The sequence below is a fragment of the Curcuma longa genome, chromosome 11 (assembly GCF_044706935.1).
Source record: "Curcuma longa cultivar G26 ecotype Majalengka, Jawa Barat chromosome 11, ITB_CL_G26_1.1, whole genome shotgun sequence".
NCBI classification, from domain to species: Eukaryota; Viridiplantae; Streptophyta; class Magnoliopsida; order Zingiberales; family Zingiberaceae; genus Curcuma; species Curcuma longa.
Genome location: NC_133871.1, coordinates 6,623,617 through 6,643,744, shown reverse-complemented (window position 1 = coordinate 6,643,744; position 20,128 = coordinate 6,623,617). Strand labels below are relative to the sequence as shown.

The window sequence follows — 20,128 nt, the reverse complement described above, 5'->3', positions numbered from 1 at the left end:
TTCTCAAATTTAAAGTGCACTCTTTGGGAATTAGTCAAAAGTTTTTCCTCGATCTCAAGTGAAGGTGATCTAGCTCTGTCGCGTGCCAACGAGGTAAAGCATCTGTGTTTTCTACGTGTACTTAAAAGATTTTTTCTGGGTTGATGGCCTGTTTGCTTCACTACGATGTTTGAAACGTAGAATGTGTATTAAGATGAATTTTTTGCCGACAAAAAAAAAGTGGTCTTTTTTATTTATCAGAATCACCCAATAGGTGTTCATTTTGAAGAATTATCAAAGGGTTTTGTATGATCAAAGGGCATTAACTTGATCTCTGCCTGCAATGAACCACCATCATCTTGTCAAAAAGCTTTTTCGACTCAATCCTCTTCCCCCAAGGTCATTTTGATCACTATATCAGTCCTCTCTCCCTCGAGCTCGATCGTCTTCATCACTACATCGTTACAGATGCTCTTTCATCCTCAGGGTTGGCCATGTCTATGTTAAATTGGGATGTCTTTCCTATTCAAGTTTACTGTGTGTAGATTCCCAAAAGATCAACAATCGCAGTCCCACCCACAAATCTCAAATTATGTAAGAGATCTGATCCAGCTATTTATCACTTATCTAAAAGGATAAGGACGATAACCAAGTCCCTAAACACATCAAATGATCTCTCAACACAATTATTCTCTAACAAGTCTATTACATGCATACTTGTCTAAGCATTACCTTGTTATAGAAGTGAAATCATGTACTATTGCCACCACCCCTCCTCCCACGCACGGTGAGATGGTCAGAGGTGTAGCGGTTGAATCTCAACATCAAAGGTTCGATTTTCCAACAACACATTTATTGGACACCTATGGTATTAAAAAAATCTAATGTGCTAGGCCGTCGAGCGGTTGACTCATTTCCTATATTTCCTGGGTGTGGAAGAGAGCAAGTGAAAAGGATACCTCATTTGCTAAAAGAAAAAAAGTTGAACAAATTTGATATTTATTTTGATAATAATTTATTTATATTTATTTAATTTACACTAAGTTAATTAAAATAAATAAATTTAAATAGTTCATTAAATTAAATAAATAAATTTAAACACTTCAATTCATTAATATCCTTGAATAGAAATTATAAATTATTCATGAACAAAATTAATTTATGAACTATGATTCTTAATAATTTTTTTATCAATATAATAAATAAACAAAGAGGCTCTCAAACAAATAATTTATAATATCAAACTCTTTATTTAAAATATAAAATTTTAAACAATCAAATAAATTTGAATTGAGAACTTAATAATTTTTAAACAAACCAAAAGCTTAAAGTAAACTTAAGTTTATAAAAAGAAATCAAATCACATTCAAATAACTATTTCAGTGGTTTAATTTATTTTGGATTGGATTTGATTTAATTTAATTTGATTATTTTATTAAATAAATTTAAATAATATAAAATTTAGTGGGATTCGACTATTCTCATTTACAACTCGTAATGATGATTTTTCTTTTCTTTGGAAGATTGTTTTATAAAAAACATTAACACTCGTTATCAACCATGTTTTTTTGAAAAATGGAAAAAATATTGTATCAGAAAGCAATTCGATCATGCTAACTCGATTTGACTCTATCATCTAAATTTTGATTTCTATGCCACATTTTCATTGCCATTGAAATTTCTATTATAATATACTTACCCACGGGCAGAGTTCAAATTGGATTCAGCTTGGAACTTGAATCAAGTCAATTAGTTGGTTATCCATTGACCCAGCTCAGCAGGCTCATCAAATTGTAACCAATGAGAGACAGGTCGATCCTGGGTTGGACCCCTAATAAATTGGCGAATTCAACATTAATGATTGAGTGAGATTATAAAAATAATAAAAATATAATTTTTTAAATATATTTTTAATTTTTTATATCGAGATAGATAGATAATTTAAAAAAACACAAGCTCTTTTTTTATATTTTGTATAAATTTATAAAATAGTTTTAAAATAAAATAATAATAATCTCGGTTAAAACCAGGGGCCATATTCCTAGTACCGAACCGTTGAACCGACCGTAGTCGGGTCTGATTCCCAGTCAGTCCGGCCTAGGTATGTCTTCCGCTCATGAGATTCGATAGCAAGTCTTAAATTTGCGGTCGATGGTATGAATTGCCGTTGAAGTCGATGATATAGCACCAGATCTGGGAACGTATGAGGCGGAGCTGCGACTGATGGGGCATAGCTCGAAGAAGAAGAAGAAGCGAAGCGGAGGCGGACAGGGCAGGGGTTGGGCGTCCTCCAAGGACTCCTCATGTGGCGCCTTGGTCGATGAAAATCCTCTTGCCGACGAGCTGACTGTATTGTGGGTTCTGTTTCATCCTTTCATTGCCTTTGTTTCGGCTTGTTATTACAGAATCAGATATTATAGTCACATGAGAAATATCATCGAGATGACCCTATCAACTAAACCTTGGAAAGCAACTTTCTATAGGAACAGAAATTTCCAATTGTCTGTAGTTTGATACTCTTGTGTGCCATGTCATGCATGCCAGTCGCCATACCTGAGCAAGTTGTAGTTAGTGTCAACGGACCTTTTTAAAGTATGAATCCTATTTAAACTTTCCTGTAAGAATGTCTTCGATGCAGATGTTTTTTCTGAATGATCCTAAAGTGAAAATTTCAGGATGAGTTCTAACGCATGACTTGCTTACTATTTTAGGAACTCAATATTTCAGGATGACTTCAAAATAATATCCGAACCACCCCATGCTTGTTTTTCGATAAAGCTGAGGTAGTTGAAAATTGTCGCAAATTATAGTTATATTATCTTCTCCGTTCCAATTTGCGACAATGTGAAACAGGCCTTACTCAAGCGATATGGGCTACGATGATCTCTATGTTTCTGCTAGTCTCTTGGTAAGGTTAGTACAATTATTTTGTAGTTTGGTACTCCTTTATCAGCACCTTCCAACTTTTGCTGAATCCTTTTCAAATTCATCATCTTTCTTTGCTTGCAGATGCTTACCTGGTTATCCATACAAATGCCCCAAACTACAGATAACACCAGAGAGAGGTTTGTCTATAGAAGATGCTGATAGACTCCTTGTTTTGCTTCTTGACCAGGTCAGAGAATGTTGCCGCTGACATCTTAAACAATTTTGTTAATAATCATAATCGCTTAGGCATTGACATACATGTTAAGTTTTCTAAGTTAGTCATGCTGTCAAAAGAGTTACTAGTTAGTGCTGGGACATGATATGTATTTGCTGTTTCTAGTAGTAAAGGACTATCTAACCTACTGTCTGATGATAAAAGGGAACATCATATATGCAGACAGTATCTACTCATTTTAGGTTTTATGATGTAAACATAAAGTTATTCCAACTGAATCAAGTATTTACATCGAGTCACTGCATACAGTTTATCTTATGACACAGGTAGGACTATGGCTGTAATTTCCTTAGGACGACCATCCTTTTTCTCATAGCTGATATTTTTTTTTGAAATCAGACCCTAGAAGATTGTCTTCATTAAGTTTAAGGTCCATTCAGGTGAAAATTGAGTAATGATGATTTCTTTATTTGTCTATGCCCTTGTTAGTTCATGTTTTTAAATCACTCTTTAGTAGGGCATTATTTTTTCATTTACAGTTTGTAGCTTACTAGCTCGATCATTTTTTGTAAAAAAATTATTACCTAAAAGAGTTGCTAGTGGATACAAGTACTTTAATGAAGGCTTCTGATCAGATGTTTATTTGTGGGTTTGGACAAAGGCTTGAGATGTTGCATTCATGAGAAACAATTATTTAGGAGTTCTGACATAGGTTCTTGATTGGACTGAAAAAGTTGAATTACTGCTTGATATTGATTCAGCTGTTGAATCTAATCTGAAAATTTCTTATTAGAAGCTGGTGATTGCCCTTATTTCGAAACTGTGGATGGACATGTAAACTATTTATGCAGGGATTATTTTAAAGTCAAGTGACATACAATAAGTGTCCGAACTGGCACTGTTCCCAGAGCAGAATATAACAGTATAAAGGAGGCTTTTCACTTTATAGTCTATTCTTTTTTAGTTGAAGATAGCAAGTCCATGTGGGTCCTCTGGGTATATTCTGGGGCAAAAAAAAAAAAAATGTATGATGCAATTCATTTATGCACAGTAGATGTAGCTTCATGTAAATCATTTCTAATCTTCGTATTAGTAGTAAAACAGCCATTTACAAATGCTTTCTGTTTTTATGTTGTGAATTTATGTGATCCCGAATATCAGGCAAAGGTTAATGCTCAGGAAGGACGGGTAATGATTTTCAATTTGGTGGAAGCAGCTCAAGAGTTTCTATCTGAAATTACGCCTTTAAGTGAATCACATGAATCTGTAAGTCTGTATACTACAACATGACGCAGGTTTGAAGTCTAGTTTCATGGATAGTAATCCGTTAAGACTTGGTGGTCATTTTATTTTAACCCTAATTTCAAATTTTTAATTATGGCTGTTTTTTTCTTTGTATTGCTTCTTTAAAATGTTGACCCATGCCAAAGTTTCCGTATATGATCCAAACGATATAGTTTCGGTACCGTATTGTACTATGCTATACAATTTCAGTACTTTTTTGAATAATATATTAATTAAAAATATTTTTATTAATATTTGATGGTTATAGATGCTTATTATTAAGTTATATTTGAGATGTTGAACGTTGAGTTTAAGTTTGATATTATCTTGTGAAATATTTGATTCTTATTGAGTAAAAGTTGATTTAAGTTAACTAAAGTCCATCAAGAAGGTTCAAACTATATTTAATTTCGATATATTTTGATCAATTTAAAATTAAATTTAAATTTTATATAAAATAGTTTAGTTTATTAGTAGTAATACATTTTATAAAGTTAAAAATTATATTTATTTATTTTTATCTAAAAAGGGAAAAGGATAATCATTTTTAAAGAGGTTAAGAGGTTTTGTTTTTCCTTTATTTAGCTTAAGAGATAATTTTCCTCTTTATTTATTTTGATGGAGGAAAAAATAATGGATGAAAAAAGGAAAAAATAATAAGGAAGAAAAAAATTAATGGATAAAAGAGAAAAAAATTAAGAAGAAAAAATTTAATAGGGAAAAGGAATTACTTGTTTAAAAAATAAAAAAATAACCTTTAAAATTAAAAATAAACAAATTTAAATTAAAATTGCAGTTGTTGCTCTGAGTGCCCTATCCCCGCTAAGGTCGCACCGGGGTTGTGGCAGCCTTTGTGTCTTTGCAGAAGTCGTCGTAGGGGTCTGTTACCTCCTGTGACCTCGCGAGACTGTCACGAGGTTGTGGTTGTGGTGCCGATACGGTGCCGGAAGATAAAACCTGGGTTGTACCTATGACTTTAAGGAGATGTCTGTGTATTTACTTCAGTTTTGATTCTCAATATTAATCCAACATAAAGTTTGAGTGAAATCACTTAATGATAAACATATATTCGCCATTTTCTCCACCCACAAGGATAAGGTGGATTTCATTAAGAAACTCATGGTTGAGGAAAAGGGCCTGATTGAGACTAAGAAGTTAAATCGAGTTGCCAATCAACACAAGTAAAAGTGTTGGTTGGAATTGAGAATTGTATTGAAGTGTAGAGGCCTAACTGAATGGTTCTGTTTTTATTTTTATTTTTCTTGTACGTCTTATTATTTATTTTCAGAGTTTTAATTTCATTTTGTTATTCCAGTGTTAGCAAGCACAAGTACATGTCTATTTTCTGCTATGTGGTGGTCAATAACTTAATATGACTATAGCCATGACTGCTGACTATAACCATGTCTATTTACTGATCTGTGTCTGTGTGCGCATTCATGATTGCTATGGTACCATTTTGTCCTATGGTGCATCCCCAAGCACACTTGTCTTGCTTTATCATTCCTGATGAGTATTTGCTATAGAATTCCCAAAAACTTATATGTTGGAGCTAGAGTAGTCTAGGACTACAATGGGGTTCAGCGTTTACCTTAGTTTGGTTTTCATTGTACAAAAGCATATGTTATCTGTCTCTCTTTTTCCTCTAAAATTTGAGTATTGATATTCCAGTCTAGCTAATGTTGTGTTCTACTATGGCAGATTCCTTATGTTAGTTCTAGCATAAAGAATGAGGAAGCAACATCCCAGTTTGACAAATACTGTTATTCTGATGGGCCTTCTGTTTATAGTTTGGTTGACCTCTACAGTGACTTGTGTGGTAATGATGTAACATTGAGCCATGTCAAAAAAGCTATGAATGGCAACTCTAGCAAAATATTTAAGATAGAAGTTAGGCAAGCCAATCTGAACAACAATAATATCTATTTGGATTCTCATACTTCAGTTATTCCTGAAATTCCTGTCAGAGATGATAGTTTGCTGCAAAATAGGAAATATGAAGCAATAAATCTGATAAAACATGGGGATTCACCATCAGCTTCTGTAAAGCTAAATGTTGTTGCCGAAGAAGGTGACAATGACACAACAAGTTCATCTCCAAAGGCTTCTTCTATACCAATGTTCCCAGATACTTTGCAGATTATTACTGATAGCACAAAACATGAGGTAAGGAAAAAAGTTCATTTTTTTTACTTATGAAATGCTTGCAATGCCTAGAAAAATCAAGAATTTCAAGTGTTGACGAAGCTTATTAGAAAGTATTCTCGACACCTTGACCTTGTAGTTTACTGCTTGTAAAAAATCTTTTGTTCAGTGTGCTGCATTGTTGGTCCCACATTCTTCCTAGCTAGAAGTTTGGAAGCTGCCATACGTCTGGTTTGCAGTAGGTGACTACAAGTTTTTAATGGGGGTAGCAAAGTAAAAATGATCATCAAAATTTTATGTATGTTTTTGGACTGATAAAGCATAGATGGTTTAAACTAGGCAGCAAGTATCCGAAATGATAAATACCTTAATCCATCCTTGGGTAAAGTTGTTGTCATATAACCTTGTGGTCACGGGTTCGAGTCATGGAAATAATTTCTTACAATGCAAGATAATGTTGCGTATAATAGACCTAATGAGATTTGACCCTGCATTTGCGAGAGCTTTGTGCACCGGACTGTCTTTTTTTTTTTTTTTTTTAAATACCTTAATCCATCCCAACAACTTGAGATGCTAACTCAGTAACCTGGCGAAAGCACAAGCTCGGTAAAGAGTGTTGGTTTATTTAAGCAAAATTTAAGTTACCACATGATAGAGTTGTCACAGCATGGACTACAAGCATGTGACAATTAAGCTTCAATTTTAAACTTCTCAATAACACTGAAGCTATCTTCTTTAAGGAAGTTCAAGGTATGGTTGGTTGGAAAACTTAGAGACAATTTGAAATGCCATTATTATCATAAAGTCGTGTCAGTCCAAACTACAGGAAAGTATAAACTATAAATTCATTTAAAACATAGATTTGACATAGTCAAATCATGGCCAACTCATTTTGTCACAGTAAAATATCAGTACCTTTACAAAATCATTCCATATGGCCAAGCTTGATGTTGAAACCAAGGTTTAAAATCTTGATTCCTGTTGAGGTTTCGGTCAGAACGACATGGTTTCGGTACCATATCGTGCAGTGCCGATATGATTTCGATATTTTTTATTTATATATATAGTAATTATTAGATAAATATGTTTTTTGTGTATAATTTCAAAATAAATAGGAGATCTAGTCTAATAATGCAAGAGGATATATATAGTTGACTCCACTTTGTGGGATGATAATTATTAAACCAAATGAAATGGGATTGCATATGCAATGGTCAATCGTTATTCTAGTCAACTGGAGAATGATAGTCGACTTGGATTTAGATTTTGAGTGAATAAAATGTTTTGATTCCGAGTGAAGTCGATTGGTGCAGTTGACTAGGTAGTTGATTAGTTAGAAGGTCTTTTGTTTTCTAGTTGACTTGTGATATAGTTTTTAATTTTCTAAATAATTATAAATTTTATAATTCTTTATGAAATTTTAGAATTATTTATAAAATTTTAAAATTATTTCAAATATTTTTTAAAAATGTTAATTTATTTTTTATTTACAAAATAATTTAAGGTTTGATTTTGAATAAATTATTAATATGAAATTAAAATTTTGAATTAGAATATTTTTTATATTTTAATAAAAAATAATTTAAAAATAAAATTTTATATTATAACTATATTAGTTGAATAATAGTTTATTTAATTAATTATTAATTTATATAATATATAGTTATAGTTTATATAGTACTTAATTATTAATTAGAAATTATATATATAATTTAAATAATATATATTTTTTATAGTTAGGAGTTGATTAAGATTTTTAATTTAATTAAATCGAAGTTCACAGCTGGTGCTCTATTTTGCGCCCGATCGACACCTCGGGGATGCGTTCGGAGGTGTCTTGCGAGCTCGGCGACGCTTCCAGTGGCATCCCGCGAGCCCAACGACACCTCTGGAGGCATCCCGCGAGCCCATCGACGTCTTTGGAGGCGTCGCACGGGCCTGACGATGCCTTTGGACTTATTGCGCGGCAACGGGAACCCCTCTGGACGCGTCGTGAGGGCCTCGGCATGCCGGCACAGGAGGCATGACTATGTCGGTTTCGGTCCGCAGGCGGAGCAAGATGTTTCACCCGTATCGGATAAAACGGCTCGAGATTTCATTCCTTGGCTGGAACCAACATTTAAAAACTTGTGGGAAGTTTATGTGTTTTCCAATACTTGCTACATGTCATGACATTAAGCATGTAAACTGCATACTGTTAATTCTTAAATATATTGTGCTCAAAGCAGGCTAGTGTGGAAATCATTATGTAATTAGTAATTGATATGATATTTGTTCAACTTCTCGCCTTATGCCTTTGTTTAAGCATTATTAACTAAAATATCTTGAATCTTTGAATATCCACCATTATTGTGTTTTTCTTCATTTAGCATGATATTTATTACATGTTTGAGTAGTTATCTCTTGGTGGAAATCAACTTTGAAGCACACCTCATTTATAGGCTCTGAAGTTGATTGACATGTCTATGGTTGTTTTCTCTAGCTTGAAAACATCAGATTATGTATTTCAATTAGTACAATTTGCCTAAGATCATTGTTTTAGGTTGATGTACCACGTGATCTTGACAGGACATGAACTTTAGAGAGCAGGTAACCGAGAATGATAATTTCGGTTTAGATGATTTATGCTCAAGTTCATCTAGCTATGTTTCAGTTACAAGTGACAATGACTCTCAAAGTAGAGGAAAAGATCTTCTTCTGGTGATCCTCTTTTCCAACCAATTGTACTCTGTTCTATATGTAGAACTGTTAACCATATTTCTTTGTATTTCATGTCAGGTACATTTACTTCGCATTGCTTGCTCTTCAAAGGGATCACTAACTAATGTTTTACCAGAAATATCACTGGAGTTAGGCAAAATAGGGGTATGTGTTCCTTAGGCATTTGCTTCACCACTGCCACCATCACCTCCTTTCGTCTATTGTTATTTATTTACTATTTAATTTAGTTTGGAGTTTGAACAGGTTCTTTCAGAATGGGCTAGGGATTTGGTTGCTGCACCCTCTTCAGAATTTACTGAAGCATTTAATAATGCATTTGGACGACAAATTGTTAGTGTTGTGAACTTTTGTTTCAATAATTTGAAGATTGAAAATATGGGGGTTAGTTGTTTCTTTTGCATGCTTTCTTATAGGCATCTTCAAGATTCTCTGAGTTTTGGAGAATGGACAGTAGTTCATCTAAATCAACTTCACGTTACCTAAGTGACTTTGAGGAAGTTCGCTCACTTGGTAAGTTGACCATCCAGTTTGCAGCATGCACGATCTGTTTGCTTCTTTGGCTTTAGTTTTCACCTTATATATAGGAATCTATGAATTATAAAATTAATAATGTTTTTTAACGTGAACATAATATAGCTTAAGCTTTCATGATGGAATCATGTGACTTCTGGTTTTGAGTTTCACAGTAAATAATTAAATAAAAGTTCAGCAATATGGGTGATATATTCTTCCCAATGCATGTAATTTAGTGCTAATTTTTTGAAGTTTGCATCCACTCATATTATGATTGGGTATTCTTGTGCGATTTATTAGACACAAACTGTTTTGTTTTATTTAACTAGAGCTACCCATGGGCCGGGAACCGGACCTGGAACCGTAATCGGGTCAACGAGCCGATTACTTGTTGACCTAGTTCAACGGCCATAACACTAATCGACCCATCTCTAAATGGGCTGGTTATAGGTTGGACCCAAAGTGAACCGATGGACTAACGGTTTGAGTTGCTGGTCCAAACTACTGATTCATCGATATTTTTTTTTAAATCCCTAATTTTTAAAACTAGTTTAGATTTTTTCAATGAGAGTCACATTTTTCTGTAGGTCATGGGGCTTTTGGTCATGTTGCTTTATGCAGAAATAAACTGGATGGACGGCAGTATGCTCTAAAAAAGATTCGCCTTAAAGATAAAAATGTTCATGTTAACGAGAAGATACTGAGGTGCTGTTCTATTTGCTTAGTCATTTGCTAAGTTCATCCTTTATTTGTTTTCTATACCATTATTTTCCCTCTATGCACAGGTCAAGGCTTTGAAATTTGAGATCTTTTCTAAAATTGCTTAGCAACTTAACTTAGACTTAAATTGGATCCTTGCTACTTAATCTTATTGTATTATCATCATCATCAAGTTTTGTTTATCCTAACTATTTGTAGTCTTCTATACGAATCTTACTCTCCAGTCTCCACTGACCTTAGCAATGTGCAAATTATTATTTTTGCATTGATTAATGCTTTTTTATCCTCTTTATCCGTTTTAGCTGCTTTACCATCAAAATCTATTTACTCTCTTTTTTATGATCTATTGAAGCAAAACTTAACTGTTGACTCGTATTGTTATGTGTATAATTTAAAATTTTTTGCTATCTAATAACTCCACACCTCTATCTTAGCTTTCTTATATCTATTACATTTTTTTTGGGTACTATTGAGTTTCTTATCATTTAACACTTTGGTGGATTAGTTACGTGTCTTGTGAAAATTTCTTTTTAGTCTAAAAGGGGTCAACAACACAGAGAAAACACAAAATTCCAGAAGTTCATCTCCACTTGGACCACAAATTCCTTATATTTTCATTGGCGACATAGACAATTCTTATGTATGATTCATACAAGTGATTTATTTTTTCTAATTAATTAATTAGACATACACTTTGATGAAATTACTTTAATTAAGAGAAGAATGCACTACTTTCTCCTATGCAGAAAAGGTGAAAACATCACATCTTATAATATCTTTTGGGTGGATAACACAGTTAAGAATTTAATTTTATTAAAAGTTATCTAAGTCGTTAATTTTTATAATTAGTTGGAATTTTAAAAAAAGTTATTTAGTTTTTCTAGAAAAGTTTGTTAGGTTTTATTAGAAAAATTAAGATTTTGTCAGAGAAAAGTCTGTTATTCTATAAATAATAGATCGTGTCATCAAACTATAAAAAGGGGTTAGAATTCCATTTAATAGAGAAGTTTGGAGTTAATACAATTTGCAATGTTATTTTCTCTGGGCGAGAATTGATAGCTTTCCTTTAGATGAAGATCGTATCCTTGTTCGCTCTGCTGTGCTGCATCAATTGATATTAGAGGTGAATTCCTAATTCGGTGTTCAATAGTTTTCCATCCATTTTAATCGTTATCGTTTCTCCCAACCATCACTTTTCTTTCCCCTACCATTGTCATCCCATGTGTCATATTGAGCAACGTTGCTTGATCTTCTCCATCACCATTTTATTGAGATTTTCTTCTCTCATCATCAACAAACATTGTTTTTCCACTACATCCTTTGTACATTTATTGTTATTTCCACCTTTCACCATTTTATTCCACCACCTGCATTAATTCCTTATTTTTATCTGTTCTTGGATTCTAACCTAATTCGTGTGCCTTATTATCATCTTCGCACATCATTATCATTTTACATCATCACCTCTCAATCACCATCACTTCCATCATCTTTGTTTCCTCACGACAACCACTTATAAAATAGGAGATCACAAGTAGAGGAGATCAAGCTTTCTCATGAGCTTCAAAGTGCAAATTCTTCAACAAGAAGGTTCACATCAACCCAGTAACATTGTTCCTTCTTTCAAAATTATTATTGTTTAATTGAGTTGGTTAAGTGCTTGTGCATTATTTATTTTTCTCATTATTCCATCATATTTGATCATCATCTTATTACCTATCTATTTTGTCATTATTTCTTGATTATTTTATCTATATTTGTTTCATCATTATTCTTTGATTTTCTATTTATTTTCTTAAATTACTTAGCATCTTAAGTCTATAATACTCATTGCTTGTCGAACCTCCACATCATCATGATGAAAAACCTCACTATTAGAGTGAGATATTAGATTTGAATTTTTGGAAGACGAACTTAAAACCCACTGACTTAGAGTGGAAAACCTCGACGGTTTAAAGGCCACATTGTTAACAAACTAGTAAAGGACATGAGCCCCAAGCTCGCAGAACACATATCATACATAGTTCAACAATCACTCATATATCATCTAGGTTGGAATCATCAATCGATCATCGACAAAGTAGACCACTTTTAGGACACCCAAACCCGACTAAAAGATACTACCCACCAAGTCAAACTAGATGTCCCAAATTTTAATGGTTGATTACACCCAAATGCATTCCTCGATTGGATTGCTGAGATTGAGGCTACTTTAACCGTTACAGTATGATCGAAATCGAACGAGTGTAATTTGCAAAATTCAAACTCATAGGTTCAACAAAGAAATGCGTGCAGAGTATCAAGATTAATACATCGCAAATGGGGAAGAACCAATCACACATTGTGTAGAGATAAAAGGAATTCGAAGTAGAAAAGATATTCCACCATACTTTAGAAATAACATTACACTATGTGAATCAATCTAGAATAATCAAATATGAGCGTAAATGAATATCTAAGCAAATTTGAAAACTTATGAATGCGTTGTAACCCTAAATTAAACCTTAATCAAATACCGGTCTACTTCATTAATGGATTGAGATCTAAAATTCAAAAACAACTAAAATTATTGGCCCCAACCCCGATTAAAGAGATTGAGTGCGACATCTTTTTACATGCATTCATTAGGCCCCTCAACAAGTAATAATCCTACTTATAGAATGTCATCACAATATAGCAAGCCTCCTAGCCCAACTCATCATGGATATGCCATCAAGCGAATAGAGCAAAATATACAAGCCATTAGAAAAACAAAAAGCCCTAATATTCAATGTTTTAATTGTCATGACAAAGGTCATATAATATCCAGATGTCTACACAGAGTCTTAACTTTAGAATAGGAAAACAATGAAGAAGTTGAAACTCTTGACAAGAACCATAAAAATTGAGAAAACTGAAAAACACATCAAAGGAACTAATATAATCCGTTGTATTGTTTAATGTCGGTGTTAGATGGCATGTGGAAACACACTCATCAAGACTCTCATTGGAAACATAAAGAACTCATAAAGACTCTTAATTGGCACATTAGAAGTCAAAACACATTGGAATTACTAAAAATTTATAGCTGATTTTTACTTTGAAACTTTGACTTTAAACATTTGGAATTGTTGAACTTTATATCATTTCTAAAATAGGCTCATCACTTTCCAAAGTATGCCAAATTAAAAGTTGGGCTTTGAAATCTTTATTTCTGCATTTATAAATTTTTAATGGAGATTGCCACTCGTCTCCATCGACTTTTCCTAGGTGAGAAAACTCACCCCTCTCAAGTTAAAAGCACGGCATCTTTCATAAAGATCTCAATTTAGCCGCTAAAATTCTTCATCAACAATCCATGTGCATTCAGAAAGGGGCCGCATCATCCATTTGACAAATTACTTTTGATAACCACCTCTTTTTTCTAATACAATGTGATGGTTGATTACATCTTCAATTTCTTTTTTCAATGTCTGAACTAATGGCAGATGAGCATTGTGTTCATTACTTGCCATAACATTTTCATGTTCAAAATATAAGGTGAGGTTCTCAATGTTCTGGCCTTATACGGACCATAACCATATCACGTTCTTTAACTTAAGCAAACTTTCTTTTTAGATCAACATGTCTTATATCTTTCATTGAGCAATTTTATGTTTGACATCATATTTTATATCTTGTATGTGGTTGCAAAAAGCATTAACTTCTACATTTGGTCTTGCCTCTAATGGTAGAGGAATCAAATCAATTTGCTTTCTAGGAAGCATACGTGTAACAATTTCAAATGAGTTGTGTGCAGTGAATCTATTCATTGAACTGTTATATGCCAAACTCAACAATATCAAGAATTTAATCCCATGTGGTAACATGATCTCCAACAAGGCAACGAAGTAAATGACGTAAACTTCTAATGACTATGTCTGACCATCTATCTGAGGGTGGAAAGAAGAAGAAAACTTCAACTTTGTATTCATCAATTTCCATAAGGTTCGCTTGAAGTAGCTTATGAACTTTACATCTCAGTTAGAAACAATTGTGAATGACAATTCATGAAGACGAACAATTTCCTTGAAGAAAAGTTTAGCACTGTGTGCTATGATCATTTTCCAAAGTATGCTACATTAAAAGTTGGGTTTTGGAATCTTTATTTCTGCGTTTAATGGAGCTTGCCACTTGTCTCCATCAAACATGCTGTTGCATCCATATCTGTATTTGTTTTGGCTTGGAGGGTCTTTGTGTTATTTCAGCACTAGGGATCCTTGAAGGGATAAAACATGCCAAGAAGATTGAAGGATTTCATTATTCAAATATGTTGTAGACATTTAGAGTTTCTGATGATTATTAATACTGCAGCTTCCACAAAATTTATCTCTTAGTGATTATGTGTTTGATGAAAATCTATATTAATTCTTAAGATGCTTGCAAATTTAACCAACCAGTCAATGGTTAGATCTACATGTGGGTATTCTGAGACTATTTCTTTGTTTCTAAATAGGTTTAGACTATTTTTAACAATTGAACTTCATCATTAAAGAACCTGTAGACCATGCCTTGCTTTCTTGTTAACCCTCTCCAATTTTTTACTTTTACTCAGAGAGGTAGCAACACTCTCAAGGTTGCAGCACCAACATGTCGTTCGTTACTATCAGGTTTTTGTGCTAGTACATTTTTATATCTCAATTATTCATTCAATCAGGATGAGGTAACAAAAATTCTCCTGTTGGTTTAATCACCTATCCTTTATGTTTTTGGTTAATTACCATGATTCTGCACTTCTGGGCTCCTCTTCTCATGATTAGTATCTTATTGCTCCATTTATGAATTCTTTTTGGAACTATACCAAGATTTTAAAAGTCAAGAATCTTATTAGGTGCAGATAAAATATATATTATTTTTTATTTATCAAGCTAAGCTTTGTGGAGAGTTTGTTGAGGAAGAAATGAGTCTTTCTATTTCATTCTATGAGAGACATTGGATCGAGATTTAAAATCTCGAGTTATGAGTCATGCCAGAGTTTCAGTCTTTGACTAGAATGATACTATTTCAATATTGGTATCATATCAATGTTTTGATCTATGCTATTAGCGATGAATCAAAGTTGGAAGGTGGAAGGAGACAAAGAAGTTAAAGAAGATAAGACAAATTAATATTTATGTTCAGTTTTAATATTTCATATGGAATGATCCAGTTTTGACATTATCTTGTATGAACACAAGTTTAAAAAAATAGCATTAGCTTAATTCATCTTAACCCATGTTGTAGGGGTGTTGAGTGTTGGAATTATAGAATACACGTTGACATGATTAACACAATGACATAAATACAACACATATTGTCTTATGTCGAGAAATATGGAGGTTCAATAATTTATCAAAATGATATTAATGTTGTGAAAGTCTCCGGTCGCTGGGCGTTGGCATGACAACTTCCTCCATGGATGTAGATGATCTTGCATGGCTTAACACGGGTTAGGGAGTGCTAGAGTGGTATGGTAATGTCACTCTGAGTCTTAAGTTAGTATCCAGGATGGAGCTTAAGAAAGGTCAAAATATAGTGAAAGAGCTAGTCCAAGAGTACACTCCAATGAGTGAGGATTGGATCCCCTTTGATCAATGTTGGGTTTATCTTTTTATATGACCCGAGCTTGAGGCTTCTGGGGATTAGTGTAGATCCCTCAAAACATGGTGAGGGAGTTCTGATTATAATTGGTTTGTTCATGTCAAGACCATACCTTGTTATAATCCCCTGATAGCCCGTTATGACAGGGTGTGCACCCCTTTATGCTTTGTACATGAACCGTTGCTTGCGGAGGCAATGCCTTGCCACGACTTCTATCAAGGCCATATCTGTAGTGGGAGGGGGTATGTGGTCCCTTTGAGGGATTAAACCTGTCGTGTAAGGGTGGATGGAGATCCACACTATTTGGAGGGCTGACCTAGATGGACTGAGATCTCGGACGTAGAGTCCTGCGAATCCTTTCCATGTTGGGAGGTGCAGAGCCACAGTGATTTGGGCGGTCGAACTCCTGAGGTTGCCTTGGGGTGTTTAGATGTTCAAGCGTCCTGACGCCCTAAGGATTGAGAGGGGTACCCAAGAGGTTACACATTCAAAAGCTATGAAGGCTACTCAGGGGGCTGAGCACTTGGATGTTGAGAAGGGTACTCGGGTGGCTGAGCACTTAGAAGCTAAGAGGGGTACCTTGGAAGTCGAAGGGGTGAAAGGGCGCTCAAGAAATCGAGCGTTGGGTCCCAAGGCATTGCTAGATGCCACACACACCTGGCTTACTGGTAGGTCTGCTAACGTGGAGCTAAGCCAGATGGACAAAGCTTGATGAGTTGGAGGGGGAATCATTCTATATGATAGGGGGAATCTATAGGGTATCATAAGGCCCCCTTTGAGTTAGGTCAAAGATCAGAGTCAAATGAGACTTAATTATTCAGAGGGTGACGAACTTCTAGAGGTGCCACTTCATGCTTGATTTTCGGATGCGCTGCAATTATAATGCCTGTGCCAACTGTATCACGTTGGAATCTTCTGACAGTGGGTGCAATTAAAGCAAGGGTAGAAAGTCCACTTGCTTTTTAATGCGACCGTGTTGGTTACCCTTTCCTAGGCTTTACTACGTTGTTGGATATGGCGTTGGGACACTAAGGTTGATCTTCACTGTTGGATTAGGAGCAGATCCCATTTGTAGAATATGATATCCCAAAATTTGACAGGCCTTGAGATGCTATGTGGTGATGCTCACAAGGAGGTATATCTGCTGCTGGAATAAATGCACGATGTACATAAGGGCTATCTCCCCCTTCTCCCATTTTGTTTCTTTCCATTTCCCCCTTCTAGTAGTCTTTATTGCTCTTCTTCTCTTCCCTTTGCCTACTTTGCGCGAAGATGGTCGTTAGGGGTGAATGCTCTACAGTGGCCAACAATCTTGAGAGTAAGCTGATAGCCAATACTAGGGTTAAGCTAAGAAAGGCTTTAGTGGCTTTAATTGGAGTCCCTTAGTTTGGATTTCCATCCACCTTGATGGGTTACACAGCTTCTTGTGGGGCCTCAATATGCCCTTTCATCCCTTTGAAAAAATGTGATACCATATAATAGATATGCAGTAAGCACCCTTCTAAAAGTAATGAATTGAGATATTTTCTTGCATGTAATTAGTGTTGTTGGTTTTGCTTGAGCCGGTCTGTTGGTAGGTTAGAAATCCAATCCGATCCTATGACTAGGAAGAGCAACGAGGTCGAAGAGAGTGTAAATAAGTCTTGCTCGATCCTGCATCTCAGAGGGATGGAGAGGTTGGGGGTAGGGTAAACCAAAACTCCAACCTACTCTACTTGATCTTGCGACTCAGTGAAGTTGAGGAGAGCATTATAAGGAAAACCAACTTGATCTCGTGACTTGATGAAATCAGGGAGTTCGTTATAAGGAAGACTTGCATGGTCCCGTGGCTTGGCGAAGTCGGGGGAGCGCATTAAGGAAAACCCGCTTGATCTCGTGAATCAAAAAAGTTAGGGAGAGAATTATTCAAAAGATCTACTCGATTTCATGACTTAGTGAAGTTAAGGAGAGCATTAAGGAAAATTGGCTCGATCCTGCCACTAGGTGAATTTGGGGAGAGCATTAAAAGGAAGACCCACTCTATCCTGTGATTCAATGAAGTCAGAGAGAGCATTATAAGGAAGACTTGTTCGATCCTGTGATTCGACGAAGTCAGGGAGAGCATTATAAAGAAGACATGTTTGATCCCTAACTGTGAAGTTGAGGAGAACATTAAGGAAAACCCGCTCGATCCCATGACTCGACGAAGTTAGGGAGAGCATTATAAGGATGACCCGCTCGATCCCTCAACTCAATGAATTTAGAAAGAGCATTATAAGACTCGCTAGATCCCGCTCAGGCCGGGGAGAGTGTATGTACTCATTTATGCTCTGGTGAGAGTGTATGTAATTGATCCCATTGAGGTTGGAGAGTGTAATAATAAAAAACCTTATTGGATTCTGTTGAGGTTGAGGAGAGATGTTTGATATGATCTCGTTGAGGTCGGAAGAGTGTATAATAAAGGAAATTGATTCAATTTTACTCAAGCCGAGAAGAGTGTATATACTCTATCCCACTGTATGGAGATAGCATATGTACTTAATCCTGTCAAGGCTAGGGCGTACTTGATCCCGCTGATGCCGTGGAGGAGTGCTCTATCCCATTGAGGTTGGAGAAGTGTATAAGAAAGGTAATTGACTTGATTCCACCTAGGTTGGGGAAAGTGTATGTACTCGATCTTGTTGTCTAGAGACAATGTATGTACTAGATCCTACTGAGGTAGGGAGAGTGTAATAAAGAAAAGCTTACTCAATCCTGCTAAGGCCGGGGAGAGTGTTCGATTCACTGAGGTTGGGGAGAGTGATAGTATCTGCAAATACCCAAAAGCAATGCAAGGAAAAATGCACAGAAGTATAAAGTTAGTACATAGATGGGAACCTTAGCGGATTACGGATTTCTGAATTGATAAAAGTAATCCTTAGGGGACTAGTAAATTGATGATAGGAAAGTATTATAAAGAAATTAAGAAGTCGACTCGATCTCGATGAGGTCAGGGAGAGTGTAATAAAGGAGACCAACTTGATCCCGTTGAGGCTGAGGAGAGTGTAAGTATATGTAAATTTCCAAAAGAGTTGAGGAAGGATGCACAAAAATCTAAAGTTGGTAAACAGTAGGGAGCCATCTTTGGAGATCAATAAATTAATAAAGGTAATCTTTGAAGGGGAGCCTTAGCGTAATGATAAAGTTGTTGCTGTGTGACATGGAGGTCACGAGTTCAAGACTCGAAAATAGCCTCTTGCAAAGTAGGATAAGACTGCATACAATAGATCCTTCTCCGGGACCCCGCATTGGCGGGAACTTCGTGCTTCGGACTGCCCTTTAAGAAGCCCTTGTTATCATTGGGGTGTGCTAGCTTGATTCCAAGATCGAGTGGTAGCCTATTGGTGCTTGGGAAAGGTATAAGAAGGTTGATCCCAAGACCGTGGGGTAGCTCACTAGTGTCTGGAAGAGGTATAAACACCTAAGCCCTAGAAATGTCCACATGTATTCCAAGGAAGTCAATACGGGAACTTGAAATTGATAGGTTTGTACTGGACAAATATTAAAGAAGAAATTGATAAAGAAATTTCTAGGCCCATAGGTAGAGCACCGAACCAACGAAAATATGTGAGGCTTCCGCTCCTCAAGATTAGCTCTACTCACAAATCTCCTCTCAATGTCTTGCTCAATTTGATCTTTTCCCACAAATGGTGCTAAAAAAATGATGCTACAAACATTTGACTTTGATTGCTGGATGTTGGCGTGAAAGCTCTTTTCGAGTGTATGCATTAGTGCAATAGTTTGATGGATTCATGCATAACATTTGCTTGTTGGCAACCTAACACAATTTTCCTCTTTCATCTGGGCTTGGGACTGGCCATGACGGAGTTTATTTGCCATTGACAGAGTTTGATATACAATATTGATATTTAATGAAATATAGGATGCATCATTCTTAAGTTTTGACTACCTTTTGTTATCTTATTCATTAAATAGATTTATTTTATTCCTTTTGTACTTTTCTTTTTATTTTTTTCCTTACTGATTCTGATCCCATCAATTCTATTGATCCTTACAATTAATACCCCTTATTAGAGAACCTGATCA

General features: G+C 35.2%; 1 protein-coding gene across 6 annotated transcripts in view; it reads left to right on the top strand.

Annotated features, from left to right (window-relative positions):
* The first annotated feature begins 2,114 nt into the window (after window positions 1-2,114).
* LOC141838399 (eIF-2-alpha kinase GCN2) overlaps window positions 2,115-20,128 on the top strand; it is a 54,419-nt gene continuing 36,405 nt past the window's right edge. For 5 of the 6 annotated variants that reach the window (XR_012602639.1, XR_012602638.1, XM_074725854.1 and 2 more), the window contains exons 1-12: window positions 2,115-2,333; window positions 2,691-2,762; window positions 2,833-2,892; window positions 2,989-3,094; window positions 4,244-4,348; window positions 6,068-6,532; window positions 9,080-9,211; window positions 9,290-9,376; window positions 9,476-9,562; window positions 9,646-9,742; window positions 10,333-10,450; window positions 15,039-15,093. Coding sequence is in view for 3 of the 6 variants with exons in the window: in XM_074725854.1 (XP_074581955.1) it covers window positions 2,203-2,333; window positions 2,691-2,762; window positions 2,833-2,892; window positions 2,989-3,094; window positions 4,244-4,348; window positions 6,068-6,532; window positions 9,080-9,211; window positions 9,290-9,376; window positions 9,476-9,562; window positions 9,646-9,742; window positions 10,333-10,450; window positions 15,039-15,093 (1,515 nt within the window). In the remaining 3 variants the exon portion in view is untranslated. Of the gene's footprint in view, window positions 2,334-2,690; window positions 2,763-2,832; window positions 2,893-2,988; window positions 3,095-4,243; window positions 4,349-6,067; window positions 6,533-9,079; window positions 9,212-9,289; window positions 9,377-9,475; window positions 9,563-9,645; window positions 9,743-10,332; window positions 10,451-15,038; window positions 15,094-20,128 lie in introns of those variants that run through there. The other variant, XR_012602640.1, reaches the window with a different exon arrangement.